The sequence below is a fragment of the Arctopsyche grandis genome, chromosome 1 (assembly GCF_051622035.1).
Source record: "Arctopsyche grandis isolate Sample6627 chromosome 1, ASM5162203v2, whole genome shotgun sequence".
In the NCBI taxonomy this organism is placed as follows: Eukaryota; Metazoa; Arthropoda; class Insecta; order Trichoptera; family Hydropsychidae; genus Arctopsyche; species Arctopsyche grandis.
The window spans coordinates 4,056,466-4,077,566 of record NC_135355.1 but is presented as its reverse complement, the minus strand read 5'-3'; the positions used below and the strand labels follow the sequence as shown (position 1 = coordinate 4,077,566).

General features: G+C 33.3%; 1 protein-coding gene across 1 annotated transcript in view; it reads left to right on the top strand.

The window, feature by feature from the left end:
- Positions 1 to 20,317, top strand: part of LOC143914067 (netrin receptor UNC5C-like) — an 88,524-nt gene extending 68,207 nt beyond the window's left edge. Inside the window, exons 9-13 of the mRNA XM_077434160.1 lie at positions 17,835 to 17,975; positions 18,050 to 18,224; positions 18,302 to 18,414; positions 18,496 to 18,750; positions 18,825 to 20,317. Coding sequence (XP_077290286.1) covers positions 17,835 to 17,975; positions 18,050 to 18,224; positions 18,302 to 18,414; positions 18,496 to 18,750; positions 18,825 to 20,044 — 1,904 coding nt within the window. The 3' untranslated portion in view covers positions 20,045 to 20,317. The remainder of the gene's footprint in view (positions 1 to 17,834; positions 17,976 to 18,049; positions 18,225 to 18,301; positions 18,415 to 18,495; positions 18,751 to 18,824) is intronic.
- The last annotated feature ends 784 nt before the right edge of the window (positions 20,318 to 21,101 follow it).

Genomic DNA, 21,101 nt, shown 5'->3' with positions numbered 1-21,101 from the left:
TGTAAATAATTATAATGGATCGTTTTATTACATTTTATACCTGTAGTACTCATTTCATTCATTCGAGCTTAAAAGCTTCCCCAGCCATGTGTGAATTTCTGGTAATTTTATATGTAGAACGCCAGATAATATTATAATATATATATATATATATATAGAGTTAATTAGACTTCACTGCGTATATACCTATCGGATACTTCGTTAAGTTGCGAAATTGAATACGCTCTCGCATGAAAGGACTTAATCTGAACGAGTCCTGAAAGCGAACTCATTCGGTCATCCATCTATGTCATTCAGATGTTCCCGGGATAGAAAATGAGATGGAAACTCTCAGGAATTGGGAAGTAAGTAAGTACGTACATACACATATGATATACTCAGAGCATATGTATATCTCAACATCTGATATTTTTGATTCGGTGTGCAACTTTGCGCTTGCGCTTTCGTTCAGACTGTGATATATCTATAAATTTATACATTATCGAGCTTCGGTCGTCGTAAATATGGGATAAAACCTTTCGGAAGTAAGGTCCGAGGACAGTTTACTACCCTGGGGGGGTGAACCTGTGATTTATTTTATGGCTGTAATTCATTTACAACGAGCGTAAATTCTGCAGAGCCGCGAACCAGAAGGTTACACACTTTATGTACCCCTTAACGTTAATTTATTTTTATAATTACGAAATCGCCTTTACCCTTTGCTACTCTGTAGTTCGCTAGGCAAGGTGGTATGTTTTAGGAGGTGTAATAAACGATGGGGTGATTTTCGATACTAATTAGGTGCGGTTTGAATTTCCCATGTATCAAATGAATACTTACATATAATTATTTTCATTTAATAGTGAACGATATTTGATTTAAAATTTACACGAATTACAAAGACTAAGAAGATATTGAATAAGCATCTGAACATGATGTAAAATTTATTTTTGATTGGTATTATAGGATTCTGAAAAGGTGTACTTGATATAATAATAATCATCTGAAAGAACACTTTGAATCTGTCGAAAAGGAATTTAAGCAGTACGATTTTGAGCAAATATAAAATAATCCACTTCCATGGATTTATCCAGCTTCTCTGATATAATACAAGAAGAATCTGTGAAATGATTTTATGCAAAAGCATCGTTAGCATTGCTAGGGTAGATAAAATTTAGATATGATACATATAAAACAAGACATATGATACATATCTTACATTCAATGTGATTAATCTCTTTCTTAGTGTGATTGATTATAAATATAATTATTTTTAATTTATATAGATAACCAAACATTACCCAATCTTATTATATACTACGCAAAATAGCCTAATCTAATATAATTTACTTAAAAAATGATCAAAACCAAGATAAAATAGGCCGCAATTGAATTTGATTTTTTAAGCTTCAAACAAACATTCCATTGAAATTTAAGCAATCATTTGAATCTAAAAATTATATTTTAATGTTGGTTATAAAAGGGTTGTAAATATGGCATTAATTAACAATATATTAAAAAATGGATTCGATATGATTTAATCATATAAAATATTATTTTAACTAAAAAGTATACCGTTTGGTTTTAAGTACGGTTCTTTTGCGGAAAATAATTATTTCTGTGCATTTTCAACGGCGAGAAATCCTAGCAAAGGGTTTTAAATGATAGAAAGTCACATCACGAGCCTTTTCTCGCCGTCTCTCTCCCTTCACGAAAGACAAAGGAGACATTGAAATCGAAAAAAGGCACAAAGAGACACTCACTCGTACTGGCTGAAAGCTGACACGGAACAATAAGCTTACATACCCTATATAAGAACCGACTCATACACATGATTACTCAGCTTACTAATAGCGAACGATGACTAAGACACGAACATGTTTGCGAAAAGGAAAAATTGTCATCGAGGGGTTGACTTCCGTGACATTATACACGCCAGAAGGGGAAGGGTCCGATCGAGCTTTGTTTTAGCGAATGTGATTGATCACTCAAGGGAGACAGACCAAAAATTCAAATCAAGTATACTTTGTATTATATTTTTTGTATATTGTACATATGTATGTACATACCGAAAGGCATTCAAAAAGCTTCCAGAAAATACATATACATAATTGAATTATATAGAAAGTTGAAACATTTGTCTCAACCCTTCTAACCCTTTGATAGAAATTAGTTTCCTTTGATTCTAGCCATTGCATCAGGAAAAAAATTCTTCAGCACCCAAGCTTGCTGCATTTTGGCATATCTTTTAGAATGTCTTTATCTCATTGAAAAGTCAGAACTGTCATTCGATTATTACTTTTCACTAAATCTCAAGCAATGTTCTGTCGACCTATCTGTCGACCAATTTTAAAACAGGTTTTTTTTAGGCATTGCCTCTAATATCTGTAAGATCAGGGTTATTAAGGTGGGAATTTTAAACCATTGCTTCCAGTATAATAATAACATTAAAAAATTACACACTAGTAAGGTACAAAGTTTGCATCCTGCTCTCACATAGTATTACTTGTGAGAGACATGGAATTGTTACTTGTTTCAAATATAAACAATATAAAACACCAATAGAAAAATTAATTAATTAATTAAATAAATTTTCAATAGATGGCGGTAAATTCTCTGCCAAGCGAAAATATTAGTTGTGATCAGTATATATAGAATCTTTGTTTTTTAGCTGTGACGTACAGCTAAAAAAGCTACCACTAAGCCAGTAGTTTGGCTTAGTGGTAGCGTATATATTTAGCACCACTGAGGTCAAAGGTTCGAGTCCTCGCCATCTGCTGGTTAGATTTGGGGTTTTGTGACTCCAAATCGATCGTTTCTCTATCATAGTTTGCCAATTTTATCTGATCATTGCTGAAACGGTTCCTGAAAATTGGTATTTGATCTAATCCTGTTGTCACAAAATCTGCCTGTGTATAATTTGTAATAATTATACACAGTAATCTGAAATCTATAGATATCTCTATAGACATCTCTATAATTTCGTATTTATTATATGTATAAAAATTGTACACAAAAAAAATCTAAAAATAATCCATAGATGTCTCTATGATTATTATTACTGATTAATTGTTATATGCTATATATTCTGATTGTATATGTATTACTGTATTTCTGATTTCTGATTGTTTATGTATTCTGTATTTCGTTAACGTACACCCGTCGCATGTGAGCAAATCTGTAATGACGAGTGTATATTGATTTGTAACAATAAAAATAAAAATAAAATAAATAAATATGTATGTATGTCGAATTGTTACGACTATTATAGTACGGCGAGCGTTATCTCAGATAGGCACATAATAGCGATATTATATACGTAGATATATGTTTATGATATTGAAAAGGAATATTTTATCTAAATATGTACATATATTGAAAATGGAATGTATAAAAAACTCATGCTATTCACCTCTCTGTGTGTCTCTGCCTTTAAAGCCTTAATAATACGAGGAAGAACTGAACAGGACTGTTATTGTCTTGACACGTTCGGACAGATTTTGACACATCCAAACTTGTTATAGCTGTTGTTAGAAAATGAGCGTGGTTTGTACCCTGCATTTTGTAAGGGTGCATCGCGCTTTCACAAAGTTTCACTTAGATTAATATTAAATTTAAAGAAAAAATTGCTAATTTGAGCTTTCAGTGTAAAATACGATATCTAATCGGATCAATCTAATTAAATTACAGTGGACGGGATTAGTGCGAAACGTTATCGACCCATAAATATGTGCAGGGGCGGCTCGTATTTTGGCAGCGAATAATTTACGCTATCGGCCGGTGCATCTGCAGCCGGCCAGGGCTGTTTAATTGAATGTCCGGGGCCATAACTAAATTAATCAAATGACTAATGTTCGGGCCATCAGAAATGCAACCGCTTTCCCTAATGGCCACTAAACAACTATCCCACTGTCGAAACGGTTACGATCTATTAACGGACGGAGATTATGGGCTCGTATTCGATCTGAAAGGTAAACTGGTTCATCGCTATTGATGATATGTATAAATACTAGAGATTTAATATCAGTATTTAAATTAACAATGAACTTGGAACGCCCTTCCTTGGCTGGAAGGCACGAAGACGTGCCGTGCCGTTCCCTTCAGTGTGTTTTCACCTTACAGGGTATGTTTCTGTAATAGATCAGGTGTACTAGCGTTTTAAAAAGCATGTACCACATATTACTCTGTGTGTCTGTGCCCTTATAATATTCATAAAAGAAAAAATGTCAAACGAACATAAACTAAAGTATTCTCAATCGTTGTTCCCACTATCTATGCATGTACATACATATGTAAGCTTGGATCGCAATTTAAAAGAAATGGGGATAGGATTTCCCTTTTAAATACTTGGCATTTTGACATCTCAATGGTTTTGACAGCTAATAGTTTCATGCAACACCTGGTGAGTCTATCTAAAGATAGCTTTTGACTGTTACCAACTAATTTCTAGTAAGTTCATACATGAACAGGAGTGAAAACTTCGACTGTAACATATTCATACACATAAGCCAACAGTATGGCTTAATGGTAGCGTGTATGTTTAGCACCAAGTGATCATTGGGGTTCGATCTGCCATACTGCTGGTTAGATTTGGGGTATTTGTGACTCCAAATGGATCGTTTGTTATTATGGTTTGCCAATTTTATCTGATCATTGTTGAAACAGTTCCTCAAAATTGGAAAAAATTATCTTTCCTATAGTCACAAATCTTCTGTATTTATTGTGTGCATAATTTGTAAAAATTGTGTACAAAATCTAAATCCACAGATGTCTCAAAGGATTGATTCTTCAATTAATTAATTAATTGTTATTTCGTGTTCTTCAACTTCTGGAAATACAGTGATTTATGTAATAATAAAATGCTGCATTGTTTGTCATTAATTGTCCAGGAAGGCGCATTGGGGTCTTCCTGTCAAGCCTTCCTGGTATATATCTATGGAAAATTACAAGAATGATACACATTAGAAAAATATGTTTATAAAAAAATAATTACAATATGAAAACTTTGTCGCAATTTCATTGCGAAGAAATGACATATGTATGTAGCTTTAATACAACTCAATACTATGTACGTATATGTATGTATATACACAATAGACATCGTTCACTTTGATATAAGGAAAAGAGAAAAGAAAAACTAGCAGATTTTCCAGCATAGTACATTCGCCTCATATAACTTCATTCAACCCCTTGACGACGACGCAACGTTCGGAAAAAATTGCTTTGTCTCTGTGTACCCTTTTATACACTTCCATTGTGCACACATCAGTCGCAGCGAAAGCTTTCGATGAGTCGAGCCTTTTCAAACATTCAACGTTGTGTAATATTATTTCACTCGGCAATTCCTCGAATACTACAATATATACCTATGTATTTGGGTAAGTTTTGATAAACGACCCGCACGCAATGTGGAACCCGTATTGCTTTATTTGCGTAATTGTTAGGAAACTATGTTAGGCTCGTCCTCAAAGTGTTGAACTTAAATCCAACACAGTATTTGAACATCTCTCTGTATCTTATCTATTGTACCTTACATAGTTATATGTATTATATCTCGGGTCGAAAAGGACCGATATGTAGGTCAATCTAGACATATATACATACATCAAATACCTATTTATCTGTGTACATAAATACTTAAGTATGTACGTATTTTGTAGGTATATTCTTTATAAATATAATATAATACGGGTTATATTTGTACATTTATATATTGTTCGACTTAATGCCCAAACCTTTATAATGGCGATATATGTATATTATTTTGATTTGCAGCATATATATTTTTTTTAATATTTTCATTTAAGTATCTTGAAGGTACATATATTCCTTATAAATATAATATAATACGGGTTTTATTTGTGCATTTATATATTGTTCGACTTAATCCCCAAACCTTTATAATGGTGATATACATATGTACATATGTATATTATTTTGATTTGCAGCATAGATTTTTTTTTCAGTGAAGTTTTAAATCGACTTTTCAACCATAAATATTTATATATGTATTGTATTATTAATTAAATAACCAAATTAGTCAATGTACACCTGAAGTTACGCCTGAAATATATTGTTTACACATTAAATCAAGCTATTCGAGCTACTGTAAATTTACTCATGACGTCTATACCGGTCATCCGTGGGGAAATATTAGAAATTGTAGTATATTTTATACATTTTTATTTTTAAATAAATACTTGAAATAGTATATCCAATGAATAAGTAACTACTAGTAAGTTATACCATTTAAAATATAAACTTAAAAATAAAATAAAAATTCTTCCATTCTCCACTTTATCTATTGTATTATTATGCATTATTATCTTCTTTTTAATATTATCTATGTACGTAGTATTAATAGATGAAGTAAACAGAAAAAGCATGTAAACAAAGAAAAAATAACAAATTTGATTTTAAAATAATAAATTTCACTTAAAAATGTTGTGACCACACGATTTTTTCCACACTTTTGAACGTATTGAGCTGAAAATTTATATTTGTATTTTTATGTACCAGCTTCGAGTTGATAAGGTTTTGGAATTCGTAAGCCGGAAGTAGGAAGTTTTCTTAAAACAATATTTAATTATTTTATTTCTACCTTTTAAATTACTTCTATCTTCTTGATATTTTATAATTATGATAATTATAGTGATAATAAGTAGTGAGAAATGTTTGAACAAAATCCAATCACCGGAAGTAGAAATTTTGTCTTGTTTGAGTTTCCCCACATTAGCGCTCAAACTTGTAGCGAAAATGCTCTCATAGCATGTGAACGTGTATGTATGTTTCATCATCGAATTTTGTTTTTAATCCTTATATTCGTCAAATAATACATAGATAAAGTTATGATTTTTTCACATTTGAATTTTTTTTCCCTCTATTTTGAGGTTTTCGGGTTTTTTTTTAGTTTTGTTTATTGGATATTTAATTTTTTGTATTATACTTTATGTATTAAAAAAACCCTTGAGTCCATCGCTTATGCCACCTTTCCCAAGTACCCATTCATAAATTAAAAAAAATAAAGACACCTCAAAGTTGACGATCTAAAGCAAATTGTGTTTAGGTAATAGTATGTAAATAGTTTAAGCAACTATGTGAGTACTAGGATTTGAACCATAAATTGGGAGTGCAATTTTTTTAGGATGATAATCAATCATGTAGAAAGTACATACATGTATATATTTTGAAAGCTATAATAGACTAGAATTTATGTCTACCATTTACTCATTTATGACTTTTGTATATGTAGAGATTCTTTATATTTGAAACCCCTGCCATAGACATAGTAATCGTGTACATAAAATTTAAGCATTATTTTTTGATACAATATATATGTACTGTAGAAGATTTGTATCGTTGGTGAAACTCTCAGACGACTTTTAAAGTCGGCAAAATTTGAGAAGTAACACCGTGACGTTTCATTCGCAGGTCTTTTTCAGTATCTTTCATATAGTTCATATATATTTATGTTTACAATGTTTTTTACAATTCTTTCGCGTACTCTTTCGTATGAAAAACTACAATGGGACGACTGTCATCCGAGCAAGGCTTTTGATGGTGCACTTTCATCCCCCGCCACTGTCATCTGCTCCCCATAAGTGTCCCCATGAATCATGAGGGGGTGGCACTGTCATCCGCAAATGTTTGTTTTTATTTCTCTCTATTTATTATTACACATGTCCGTTACGAAAACACGTGACAGTGTCTGTGCGACCTGTCGCAACCATTGGAAGCTCACGTGCAACTCTTCTTCTCGAAAGAGCTCTCCCTATCTCTCGAAACGATTCTCAATTTGTTGATATATTATAATATTTCAAACGTTTATCATCTCCCCTTTCGAGGGCCCTTATCGAGCTTTCGCTCTCGCGCTTCGTTTTATACGGCGGGTCATAAAACGGAAAATAATCCAGCGTAAGTCTCGCGAAACGATCAGAATCTCTCGAGGAGATTTTCAATGTACATTACCAATGTAAAATAAAACCCTTCATAGCCGTAGAAGTAAGCATATACCTATTGTACATTGTATAACGGATAAATGTGATCGATTGAAAATGTAATCAATCAAATCTTTCCCCATGATTTCTGACATGTCTTTCATTGTGTGTGTAATCCTTGAATACATTGATGATTTCAATAACGGCCTTTTATCCTGCATATGTCTGTTGAATCTAACTATTGTACAAGTCTAGACTACTTCTGATTTTGAGATAAATGACTGTAAATGAAATAAAAAAAAATCATCATTATAATTAAGAACATCTACAGTAAGAATATGAAACAATTCTACGATTTGTTTTGTTAAATTATACGTTCAAATTTGAATCCACAAATAAGCCACTTTTAAACTATTCGATACTATAGAATAAGGGCTAATTTATACACGAATTTTATTATATCATTATAGGAAAGCGTTAAGAGGTTAATTTATCATATTTACCATCAGGTATTTATAGTATGTATATATAGATATAATTAATAGTATTTTATAATAATATATACAAAGTAACGTTTAACTCAAGCATCAACCGATATTCTCGTTCAACAAGGCTTATGTTTTATCGGAGCTTGAACGTATTTTATAATATGACTTGGACAAGTGAAATGAATTGGAAAAAAAAGTGGTTATTTATACACAAATCTTATATCATCATCGGAAAGCGTTACGAGGCTAATTAATCATATTTAGCATTAGGCATTTATAGTATAGAATATGTATATATATATATATGTATATATATATATATATATATATATATATATATATATATATATATATATATATATATATATATATATATATATATATAATTAATCATTAGTATTTTATAATAATATATAATGTAACGTTTAATTCAGGCATCGTTTACTCGAGCATCAACCGATATTCTTATTCAAAAATTTCTCAATAAGGCTTATTTTGTATCAGAGCTTAAGCGTAATTTATAATATGATTATACATTTTATAATATGATAAAAATATAAATAAAGTGAATTGAATTTGAAAAAAGTAAAAACATTGAATATTTTCCGAATACTTTGTATAGAAAATGATTGTTTGTTTACTACGACACTATTTGCCAAATTCGATGGTTGTCAAATAACTGTAGATTTACATAACAAACTTACAAAAATTCATTTTTATAATGTAGAAGATTTTCAAAACATATATATGGTTTACCACATCAATCAATAAAGTAGATAGAATATATACATAAATTAGATATACATATGTATGAAGATTCTATTATCCATTTGGTAGAAGAGGGCTATAAAAGGAGATGCGGGAATTGTTATAAAAAATTATAAATTAAAAATTAATTCGAAATTTGCAAGAAAATGGGTAAGGTTGTCAATTTGATTCAATGTTTCAGTTTGAAACAAATTGAACTGTTTCAATGAAAATCAGATAAATTGGCAAACTCTGATAGGGAACGATCCACCTGTAGTGACAAATCCAAGGTATGGCCAGCAGAAGCCAGTGGGATTTGAATCCGTTTGTTCAAAGCATTATATGCTAACCACAAGTGTATTCTGCTGGTTCTTATGTATGGGACGATATGATTATATTTGTTTAACGATATCCAAAATGAAACTGCAATAGCTTCAATTAACTTTAACCTCATTAAGCCCAAGCCGAACCCACCCCAAAACAATCAACAACAAGCTTTCGCATTTTATTTAGGCTGTAACAAGATCGTCCTATAAATTTGAAACTACATAGACACACTGTCTTAGGCTGCCGAAAATGGCTAGATTGTTAGACGACGTGATAGATATAGAGCTTTAGCGAAAGCTCCGATTTGCGAGTGGGTGGTTGGGCTGTCTCGGCGCAACATCTTGGTAACACACAACATCCACACACCCACCGAGACCCCCATCCATCTTGCGGTGTCAACCACCGGGGAATGTACGGTTTTAATTGGAACGACAGTAAATATCGTTTAAGTGCGTTTTCTGCATGTACGTCGCGTGGGCCGCTTCTCGCGGTATAATTAGCTCGGTGTTGTCGCGCCAACCCTGATTTATTCGCACTTTAATAAATCGAGAACCTCTCTTACCCCCCCCCCTTCCCCTCTCTCCTCATCCTCATTTTGAGTGTCTGAAGACCCACACGTTGGCAAAGATTGAGATGCACTCGTTGCAAATGAGCGGCAACGCCCCTGTAATTCGGATGTTAGGTCGGGGAGAACAATGCGCTTTTAGGGAGCGGCAGAGATATGGGACGTTTTGTAAATTAAATTATTGCTGATTTAATCAACTTTTTCTATTCTATTACGATCTTGATTATTAGTGCTAACCTTTCGGCATCCAATACTGATTGAAAATCTTAGCAATTTATATTATTTCTTACTAAAAATGAGGCAACTATAAATAAAATAAACACTACAATTAAGCTAAAGTCCTCTCTAACTCAACAATATTATAAACACAGATTACCTAAACATAATCTGCTTTAGATCATCGAATTTAGAGAGTCTTTAATTAATATTATGTATTAGATGTATTATGAGCATTTATAAGAATTGTAAATAGGTTTCTGAGCTATTTTTCCTATTATGCTTAACATTAGAATAATATAATACTATGATTACTAACCAAATTAAATTGAAATTGTGAAATATAAAATGATCAGTAGATCAGTAGCTATTAAAATACATAGATATAAGATGTATTGTGAACATAATTTAGTAATAATAAAAAGCATTTAAAAATCAAATCAAATACGATAGTAACGATAAGGTTCCCGTTCAACTATAACGCCTGTACATAAACATAAGAAGAATACTATAATACTATGATTACTAACAAAATGAAATTAAAATTGTAAAATAGAAAATCATCAGTAGATCAGTAGATATTTAAATAGATATAGATGTATTGTGAACATAATTTCGTTGTAATAAAAAGTATTTAAAAATCAAAAAAACTCAAGAATATTATGCGTCCAAGAAAAAATGTTCATCCGATACACAAATATGTATATTGAGTTTTTAATTTTTAATGCTTTTTATTGTCTATACATTATGTTTTGGTCTATTCTAATGACTACTGAGCCTGTGACCATTGTCTATTTTACATTTATTTTTTCTGTTTAGTATCTACATACATATGTATGTATAATGTTTTCTTATTTTAATGTTTGTATATACAGCGTAATAAATTGCCTGTTAGACTTTTCATGTGTATATGCATATGTATGTATAATAAGAGTCAAAATTTTTACTGACTTTTAATCGTTAGTGGAAGTAAGAAGAGGTTAGTAAAAATAAAATTAACAGGGAAATCTAAAAATGTATAGTAGTTAAAAACGGGTCTACCTCGCGGGCCCGAATGTGAAACGCCCGAAAACGCAAATATCGGAAGGCAAAGATCGAAAATTGAAAGATAAAAAAGGGTGCATGGTAAACGGTACATACTCACTTAATTTGCGCGAAAAGGATACAACAGGAACAAGAGGAACAGGCTTTCGAGAAAAATGTTGATTGGCTCGAGATTCGGAGATATATATGTTTTTTACATCGCGCGATTTTTCTATATCTTGGTGTTATTCGGTCGATGTCTCAAAATGTGTCAATTTTCTGTTCAAAATGTATATTGTAATCTATAGTCGGTTGTTTTATCTTTCATTTGTAGTACTTTTCAGCTTTCAAATCTCTCTAAGTAGTCGTCCAGTTCAAATCAAAAGTCAAAAGTACGTATTTTCATTTGGGATTTTTTTCCACTGTTAATACTATTTTATATTGAGTATTTTCTACTGGAACATGTTTATTGGGATAGTGTTCTGGCCACACTATTTTTTGTTTTCGTTTAAAAGGGTTAATTGGAAGTGTGCCGAATTTTAAATTGGTAAAATTCGAGCTAAAAACTCGTACTAGTATTTACACGAATCTGAATTGAATTAATAGGGATAATATATTAAATTGTCATTATATGAAAATTAAATTAAATTACACTGAGAAAAATCATATTTTGACTATTCTTGTGGATTAATAACCAAAATTCTATTGATAACTGGCTTACCTTGATAAAATAAACGAATTTTGGTGTTAAAAGAATCTCTGTCATTATAACTTGTAACAGAACTTATACAGAAATAACCGCTAATTCTGTAATAACCACATATGTAAACAATGTAATGTAGACATAAATGCCACTAGTTTTATATATTATAATAATCATTTTTATAACTTCAGGGATTTCGATATACATACATATAAAACAACCAACGACATGCAAATATATACATATAATATACATATGTATCTAGAAAATGTTAAAATTTTTAAAAATATGTTTTTAACCGGTCTCCGTCACGGGCCCTAATGTGAAACGCCCGAAAACACAAATATGGGAAGGCAAAGATCGAAAATCAAAAGATCAAAAAAAAAGGGTGCATGGTAAACGGTATATACTCACGTACATACTCACTTAATTTTCGCGAGCAGGATACAACAGGAACAAGAGGAACAGGCTTTTCCTCCCGTATTATATATGTATCTCCGAATCTCGAGCCAATCAACATTTTTTATTACCAGATTTGTGTTTACTGGGCATAGATCTATAGAAAAGTCATTTCTCATCGCTGAACCATTTTTAATGTCCAACAGTGTAATCACGGTATATACATATATATTCAGTATGACTTTTACCACGAATGTGCCCGAAATCAATCACAACGTCACCGTCACTGTCGCACTCACGACATATTGTGTTGGGACTAAAAATTAATTCAAGACTGACAGATAGACAAGGGAGCAGTACGGTAGTACTAAATCCGTCATCGCTTTTAAGTTTCACAGGGGCGGCTCGCGGTTTAATTAGATCCAATTACGAGAGCGACACCGAAATGATGTTGCCGCAAGTGATATTTGTGTCATCGAAGCGTGCCACGGGTAATTACAACATCGCGTGCCATGGCCCGTCGTCTTCCATTGTTTTCTTATTGAAAACACAAATAATAGATGATACAATGCCGTTTCCTTTCGTACGGGGTCCGTTGACGTGTGCGATGATGCTATCGTTGTGTTAATTCAAAACTTGTAAAGACCACTTATTAGCTCATCGTGTCTGTCGACTCTTATCGATTGGATTTTCGTGAAATATGATATGAATGTTTAATGAAAGTCATAAGAGGTGCGGTGCGGTCAGTGAAAATATCGGGATATGATTATATCTGACACATTTATTTGTAACTATGTACATAGGCACATTTTATTTTATTTTTATTTTTTATTTTACAAAATCAATTAATCAAGCACACTCGTCTAACAGATTGCTCCAAAGCGACGAGTGTGCTAAAAAAATTAATAAGTACAAAAGGAAAAAATACAAGTTAAATAAACAAATTATATATACAAATTAAATAAGGAAAGGATAACTAAATAAAACATGATATCATAATAAAATCATAATCAAAAACACTAACTCAACCTTTCTAAATGGTCGCGACCTCCATAACTTAGGAAGTGGTGCAGAGAATGAAGAGAGACGTGACAAATGCCAGTGGCACCATCCAGTGAATTTAAGAAACGGAGGCCGCGAGGAATGGGAGAATAACTAAATGCCACAGTTCTAGCCAAAGGAGTGTGAAAAAGGGGACGATGGTGGGTCCATATCACACTCTCTGGAGCATGAAGGCCCAACTCAGCCAGCATAGACGGACAGGAGATACAGCCTCTAAATATGGAAAACAAGAACTTGATGAGGGCAACACTCCTCCTGTGGTCAAGAGAAGTATAGCCGACCATACCCATGACAAATTTTGAAGGAAATAAGTTTGGGTAAATCCCATATTGCTCCTTATAAAGCAGTCTGAGAAATCGTCTTTGGACAAGTTCGAGCTTCACAGATAGAGACTTAGTGTAAGGATTACAGATCATAGAGGCGTATTCCAAGATACTCCTAACTAGAGCATTGTACAGCAATCTCAAAACAGCGGGATTATGTTAGTGTCGAGAATTACGAAAGACAAACCCAAGCATTCGTGAGGCAGAGGAACACACAGAGTGGATATGAACAGAGAAATTTAGGTCACTTTGGAATGCAACCCCAAGATCAACAGTTGAATCGATCTAGTTCAATAAAAAGTTACCAACAAGATATGGAAAGGTACGATCGGGGGTGGATCTGGATCTAAACATAATACTTTTTTCCATGCGTTAATATTTGGAACTAGTGGTTTTACCCGGCTTCGCTCGGTATTTATAATATAAAGATAAATCCGTCAGATGATATTTCATCGGGCCTATTACTGTTAATTAATACTTGTGTTTCGAAATATTAATTACAATATAAGACGTACATACATATGTATGTGCATACGTCAAATTTAAATTTTAAATTGACAATTATTTGTCCAGTATACCTTCGAATGTGGATAGACTAGTCATTATCCATCTTTCTGTATGTAATATGATATGAAATCATTACCAGTAAGAAAATTATTGCTAAGAAAATCGTAGAAGTCAATTTATTTTATTTTATTTAAACCGATATTAATATAATACATATAGAAGATAATTTTATTATATTTATTAATATCGTTGACTTAATATTATAACAACATAGATTTTACCAAACATTGACAAGCATAGAAACGAGTGCGTTTAATAATATTAAATCTTTTAAGGTGAAAATACACTAAATCAAACAGCACGGGCACGATCTTGGCCTCCTGTGGTGAAAAATTACAGGGCTTTTTTTCAAAAAGTTTCTTCTACATTTCTTCAAATATAGAAATCGCCGTTATCAATCACTGGCAAACTTATGTCAATATAAGATTAAAATATCACGAAAGGATCGCGATGGCATATGATTTTTTATGCATGCGCAAAACTACCTAAAAAAAACACGCGCTGCGTTCCACAATGTACATATGTCTTAGGGATCCCAATACCGGTACTACCGAAGCCAGTTTTACTGGTTTCTGATCAAATTTTTTTCCGGTAGTACAAAATAGAGACTACTGGTGGTACCGAAATATAATAATTGTTAAAATTCAACTGTTATATTACAACTGGCGCACATTGTTGATAGTTTATCTGCGCTTGTAGATATATAATTAACTAGTTGAGTTGTATTCGAATATGATTGAGCTAAAACGCCAGTTGGAATATATAAGCCAGCAGTTTGGCTTAGTGGTAGCGTATATATTTAGCACCACTGAGGTCAAAGGTTCGAGTCCTCGCCACTGCTGGTTAGATTTGGGGGTTTTGTGACTCCAAATCGATCGTTTCTCTATCAGAGTTTGCCAATTTTATCTGATCATTGCTGAAACGGTACCTGAAAATTGGTATTAGATCTAATCCTGTTGTCACAAAATCTGCCTGTGTATAATTTGTAATAATTATACACAGTAATTTGTAATAATTATACACAGTAATCTGAAATCTATAGATATCTCTATAATTTCGTATTTATTATATGTATAAAAATTGTATACAAAAAAAAATCTAAAAATAATCCATAGATGTCTCTATGATTATTATTTCTGATTAATTGTTATATGCTATATATTCTGATTGTATATGTATGTATTACTGTATTTCTGATTTCTGATTGTATATGTATTCTGTATTTTCATTAACGTACACCCGTCGCATTGGAGCAAATCTGTAATGGCGAGTGTATATTGATTTGTAACAATAAAATAAATAAAATAAAATATTAAAACTGAAAATACACTTCGGCCGTTAACATATACATATATGTATATACACAAACCGTCTGTTTTTCCGGTAATATTCAATTGTCACAACTGCTTATAGTGTACTAGCTGTATTACCCGGCTTCGCTCAGTGTTTATAATATAAACCACTTAAACATGACTTATCTAATAGTAAACATTTTTATTATATATACATTTATTTGAATACTCATTTGTTTTTTTTATTCAATTGACTGTCACGAACAAACAAACATATGTATATAGTAAGTCTCTTATAAAAAAATATATGTATATCATAATCCGGCGTCTGCGCCCCCGCGGCTGCGCCCCCTAGGGCTCCGCCACCGGCATATGCGCCCCTAGGGGGCGGAGCCCTAGGGCTTCGCCATCGGTGCTTTTGCCCCCGGGGACTTCGAATCCTTTGAATCGAATCATTTGTTCGATGACGTCATGGATTTACGAACCAATAATACACATATGTATACAAAGTCTCTTTCAAATTATATATTAGATTTGTGTATTGTATATGAATATATACAACGAGTTGAAATCAGATGGGTACAAATTTGATTAATAGTGAACCGTCCGGTACACTCCACTCCGAAAATGACTGACACGTGGCCGAATGCGTATTGTTGTGATTGTTTTTCCCCGACATACTCCAGAAGGGTGTGTCCGAGAGCTACCACCATTTATCCTGCGGTCCTCTTCATTAATTATTCAAAATAACATCCCCAGTCCGGAGTCCAGGCCACGGTGTAATGTGTCGGGTGTCTCCTGCAGCGCTCAATGCTGCGGTGAATATTAAACAGCCCAGTGGACCAACACCCCCATCCCATTACCCCACCGTGGTTCGTAAGCCCCAAGAGTACGTGGACCCAACCCCCAAAATCGGGAAAACAATCCTCCGGACCGTTTTTTTTCAATAAACGAGAAAATATTAAGTTCCCGACGAAGCCGGAGCAGGTGTGTACCAGGTGAAATTCCTCATCCCAGGAATTCGGTGTGCTCGATCTTGAGAGTGGATGCAGTGGATAAAATTCCACATTCCACGTCTGAAATTTCACGAGGGGATGATGGACTTTCCGAAGGGATCACCCTTGCCACCTTGTCCGAATCGCTTGTATATACCTGTGTGTAATTGCATCGAAGCCTTTCCGTGTGTATGTACATATGTACTATGTATGTTATATGCGCAGAGGAGTTGGGTTTGGTTTCTAATTCGGTCAATTTATTTGCCACGGTTCAGTGATTTTAAATTTAATTTTGAAACTCGTTCGGTGCAGTTTAATGGTCGTACTTGTGAAATATTCAAGGAATTTCGACGATAAAACACAACTAATACGATCTATGCGAAAAATATTGAAATGAATCGTGAATTTTTAGTATAATTTAAATATTCATTACAAAAATTTTCTCTATAAATATTATTATTTTATTTTTAATGTCATATATTTATCTACCTTACAATGTATAATACATATTTTATATACATACATATATATTATTACAATGAAGGCCTGTTAGGTAGAATGCACCTTCCTAGACAATTAATTACAAACATTGAAGCATTTTTACTACAAAAATCATTGTATTTTGAAATGAACAATTAATTAATTTATTAATCTATTGAAACACCTATAGATTTAAACTTGTATATATTTTTTTACATATTGTACATAAATCAAATTCAGATATTTGTGACAGCGGGTATGATAATTTTTGCCAATTTGATGGGGGAACCGTTTCAACAATGAAATCAGATAAATTGGCAAACTCTGATAAGAAACGATCGACCTAGAGTCACAAATATCAGCAGTATTAAAGATTAGCACGGGATCGAACCCAGTAATCTCTCGGTGCTAAACATTAACCATACTGCTGGCATATTCTACAAATGTATATAAAAAAAATTGGTTAGTAAATGTAAATAGATGGAAGATCTAGCATTGTTTGAAAATATGCTGAAGACAACGGATTTTTATATGCAACTGAATTAATTAAATTACTTATGCTATATACTTTAATATATTATTTAATAGGCAATTAAAATCGGTATTGGTACTTGAAGTCAGTTATTACGATTTATTTTCCATTCGTGGAACTGATATGCAGTCTTAGAGACTTCGTTGGAAAATGTTAATATTGAAAACTGTTTCATATTGTGCTTTTTTTTCACCAACAGTCGCTGCAGTTTCCAATAACGCTCCTCTGTACATAGGATTGGTGGTTGCATTTTTCGTATTTGCAATAGTTGCATTCTTAGTTTTTCGTTTGTTCAGAAGAAAAGAACGAGATCGTTCTCTATACAACAACAGACGAACTGGTAAACACTCTTCATTCACTTTATATCATATTTTAAAAGTACGGCACAATTCAAATGGCGCATCTTTTGAACAGATATGAGACCTCAATTCTTTCAAGACCTCGACAAAAAATTACAACCAGATCTGATGCCACAAGCCGAAGTACCACCGTCTTACGAATACCCGCCATTTTTGGGCAAACAGGTCAATCCTCCGATTTGCAGGAGTGTCAGCGAACATCATTACGATGTTCCGCATTTGAGCAATAGGTACTTGTTTTGTTTTTAATACATCACATATTCATTTGTGATATAGTTTGGAATACATTGTATTTGTTTTATTTTAGTTATGCCACTCCGATAGATCAGCAATTGCCGAATTCATCAAACGAAAGCGACAATTACGATAGGAAACCTTATAGTGAATCTGAGCATTCGACGGCTAGTTGTTGTACCAGTTGTAAGTATTCCATTTGATTGATCGAACTTGTATGTATGTTCTTTTTGTGGTTTTATTGTAATTTTATCCTTTTGTGTGCAGCTGAATCGACGCATGATCCCAACGGTGACAAGGTGGTTTTACCCCTATTGGCGTTCCATGGAATGTTTGGTGACGTTTCCGGCGTTTGTCCTGTGACCCGTTCCCAAAGTGTGGGACCCTCTGGAGCCTGGTTGAGTTTGGATCAGATAGGGGTGGCCCTTTCAATACCCGAGGGTGCCGTGTCTAAGAACAAGCAAGAGAACATGTATATAACTGTCATGAAGGACGAGAAGTACAGACCCAAACTCGGCGAAGGTTAGTTTCACTATAAAACCTCTGTCTAAAATTCGAAAGGTACACATTTGTAATTGAATATTGTTCAACACCAGGTGCAACCCAGGTGAGTCCCGTCATCAGAATCGGCCCATCGTCGACACCTCTGAACAAATCGGTCATCGTCCAGATCCCGCACTGTGCGAGTCTCAAGCACGGTTTCTGGAATTTATCCCTGTGCGTTTACGACAAGGAGAATCATCACCATAAAGACACTAGATCTGTATGGAAGAAGGTCGTCAGCTTGGGACAGGAGACGATCAACACTCCGATATTCACTCAACTCGACGCCGACAAGGTCTTCTTGGTGACGGAAGTTCTGTCAACCTTCGTCCTAATCGGCGAAAGTCTAAACGGTAAGTCCGTGAAGAAACTGAAACTTGCCGTGTTTGGTCCACATGGCAATTCCTCATCGGCAGCTGACATAAACATAAGGGTGTATTTATTCGAAGACACCCCTTGCGCTTTGCACTATTGCTCAGAGCAGGAGAATAGGCTAGGTGGGACTTTGATGGACACGCCAAAGACTCTGCTCTTCCAAGACGGTGGTTCTAATCTGTGCCTCAATTTGGAGGATGTGGGATTGGGTTGGAGGGTCAAATCCAGTTCTAACTATCAAGAGATACCTTTTGGCCACGTTTGGAACTCTTCCTCGAACTCTCTGCATTGCAGTTTCACTTTGGAACAGACCGACTCTATAAACATATTAGAGTTTAAAGTGATTGTTTGTCAAAAGTCGAACCCTTCATACAAACAAACTTTCAATATTAAATGTAGCGATGAGTATTCCAATTGTGATTCGCCATTACGCGGCAAAAGAAGGACTTATTTCAATAACGATTTGAATATGATAATCACTGAAAATTCCCTCGAGAGCAAAACCCTTCCGGGCAGGGCACTATCTAGCGTTGACGATTGCAACGAATCTAAGCAAAAAAGTATGAGCGTCAACGATAAGGGGATAAATTCTTGCATTCTTGAGAGTGTAACTCCTTTCAAACTGTCCAAGTCTGTGAAAAAGCAACTGTGTGCTTGTTTAGACCCTCCAAACTCTAGAGGCAACGATTGGCGACTGTTGGCTCAAAAATTGAACGTCGACAGGTATATAAACTTTTTCGCTACTAAAAGTTCTCCTACAGAATCCATTTTGGATCTGTGGGAGTGTCGCCATAAGAATACTAGTGCAGTCGCCGATTTGGCAGCCATTTTGAAAAATATGGGTAGAAATGATGCCGTCAAAGTTATGGAGAGTTGTTTGGGTCCCAGTTGGTTGTAAACGATAAGTTTTGAATTGTTTTTGGAAAAAGAAAAAGACCCCTGTCAAGAACTGTAGTTTGTTCGACAAAAATCAAATCCAGATGAATAATTAATTGACAACAGGAAAAACTTCAGTGGAATCTATTCGATCGAGTCAGGTTGATTTGGATCTGTTGTGAAAATGTACAGCCAAAAATGAAAAGAGTCTACATATATACATATTTAGTGTTTGATAAATGTTCAAAATTGTTGGTTTGTGTGACAATCACGTCAATCATATAGTAATTCAATGAAAAAAAAACTCGTCAATCTTCTAATTGATATGAAGTGATTCATTAAAATTTGTGCGAACCTATATTTTACTATACGTAGTAGAGATGATTATTTATTTTAAAATAACGACATTGACTGATTTTGAGACGATTTATATTGTATACCTCAATTTATAATTTGTTAAACTTTTAAGCATATTTCTTTGTAAAATATTTTTTGTACAGACAGCTTTATTTTATTCGTGTAATATTGTTTCAATCAAAAACGTAGAAGGGACCATCAAAAATATAATTTTTCTAGTTTTAAAAAAATAATTTTATTTAAAAGCTTATTTTAGAAATGGTCTTACATTATTTTGCATTATTAAAAATTGAAATACGGTTAATTTTTTCACTTTAAATCGCCAATCATTCAATGAGAGTAGACTGTTATGTAATTTGGAGCTAGTGATTAATACCTATAAGAAAATAAATAAAATAATAATTGCCTTATTTCAGTTTTATAAATAAAAAAGCGAAAATTATATATATATTATAAATATAATACATACACATACACATATACGAAAAAATATTTTTAATGTGTATTACGAATACACTGTAAACTGTACATAATATAATGAAAACATTGATGGTAGTTGACAATAGTAAATATGTGCTGTAATAAGTGTTGAACAATTATTATATTGTAAATGCATAATTGTGTAATATTATTTTGTTTATTAAATGAGGAAGCATATTACCAATTTTCGTGCCAAAATATTTTCTATTTTATAAAATAAAAAAAAAGCTTTTTTCGGACTC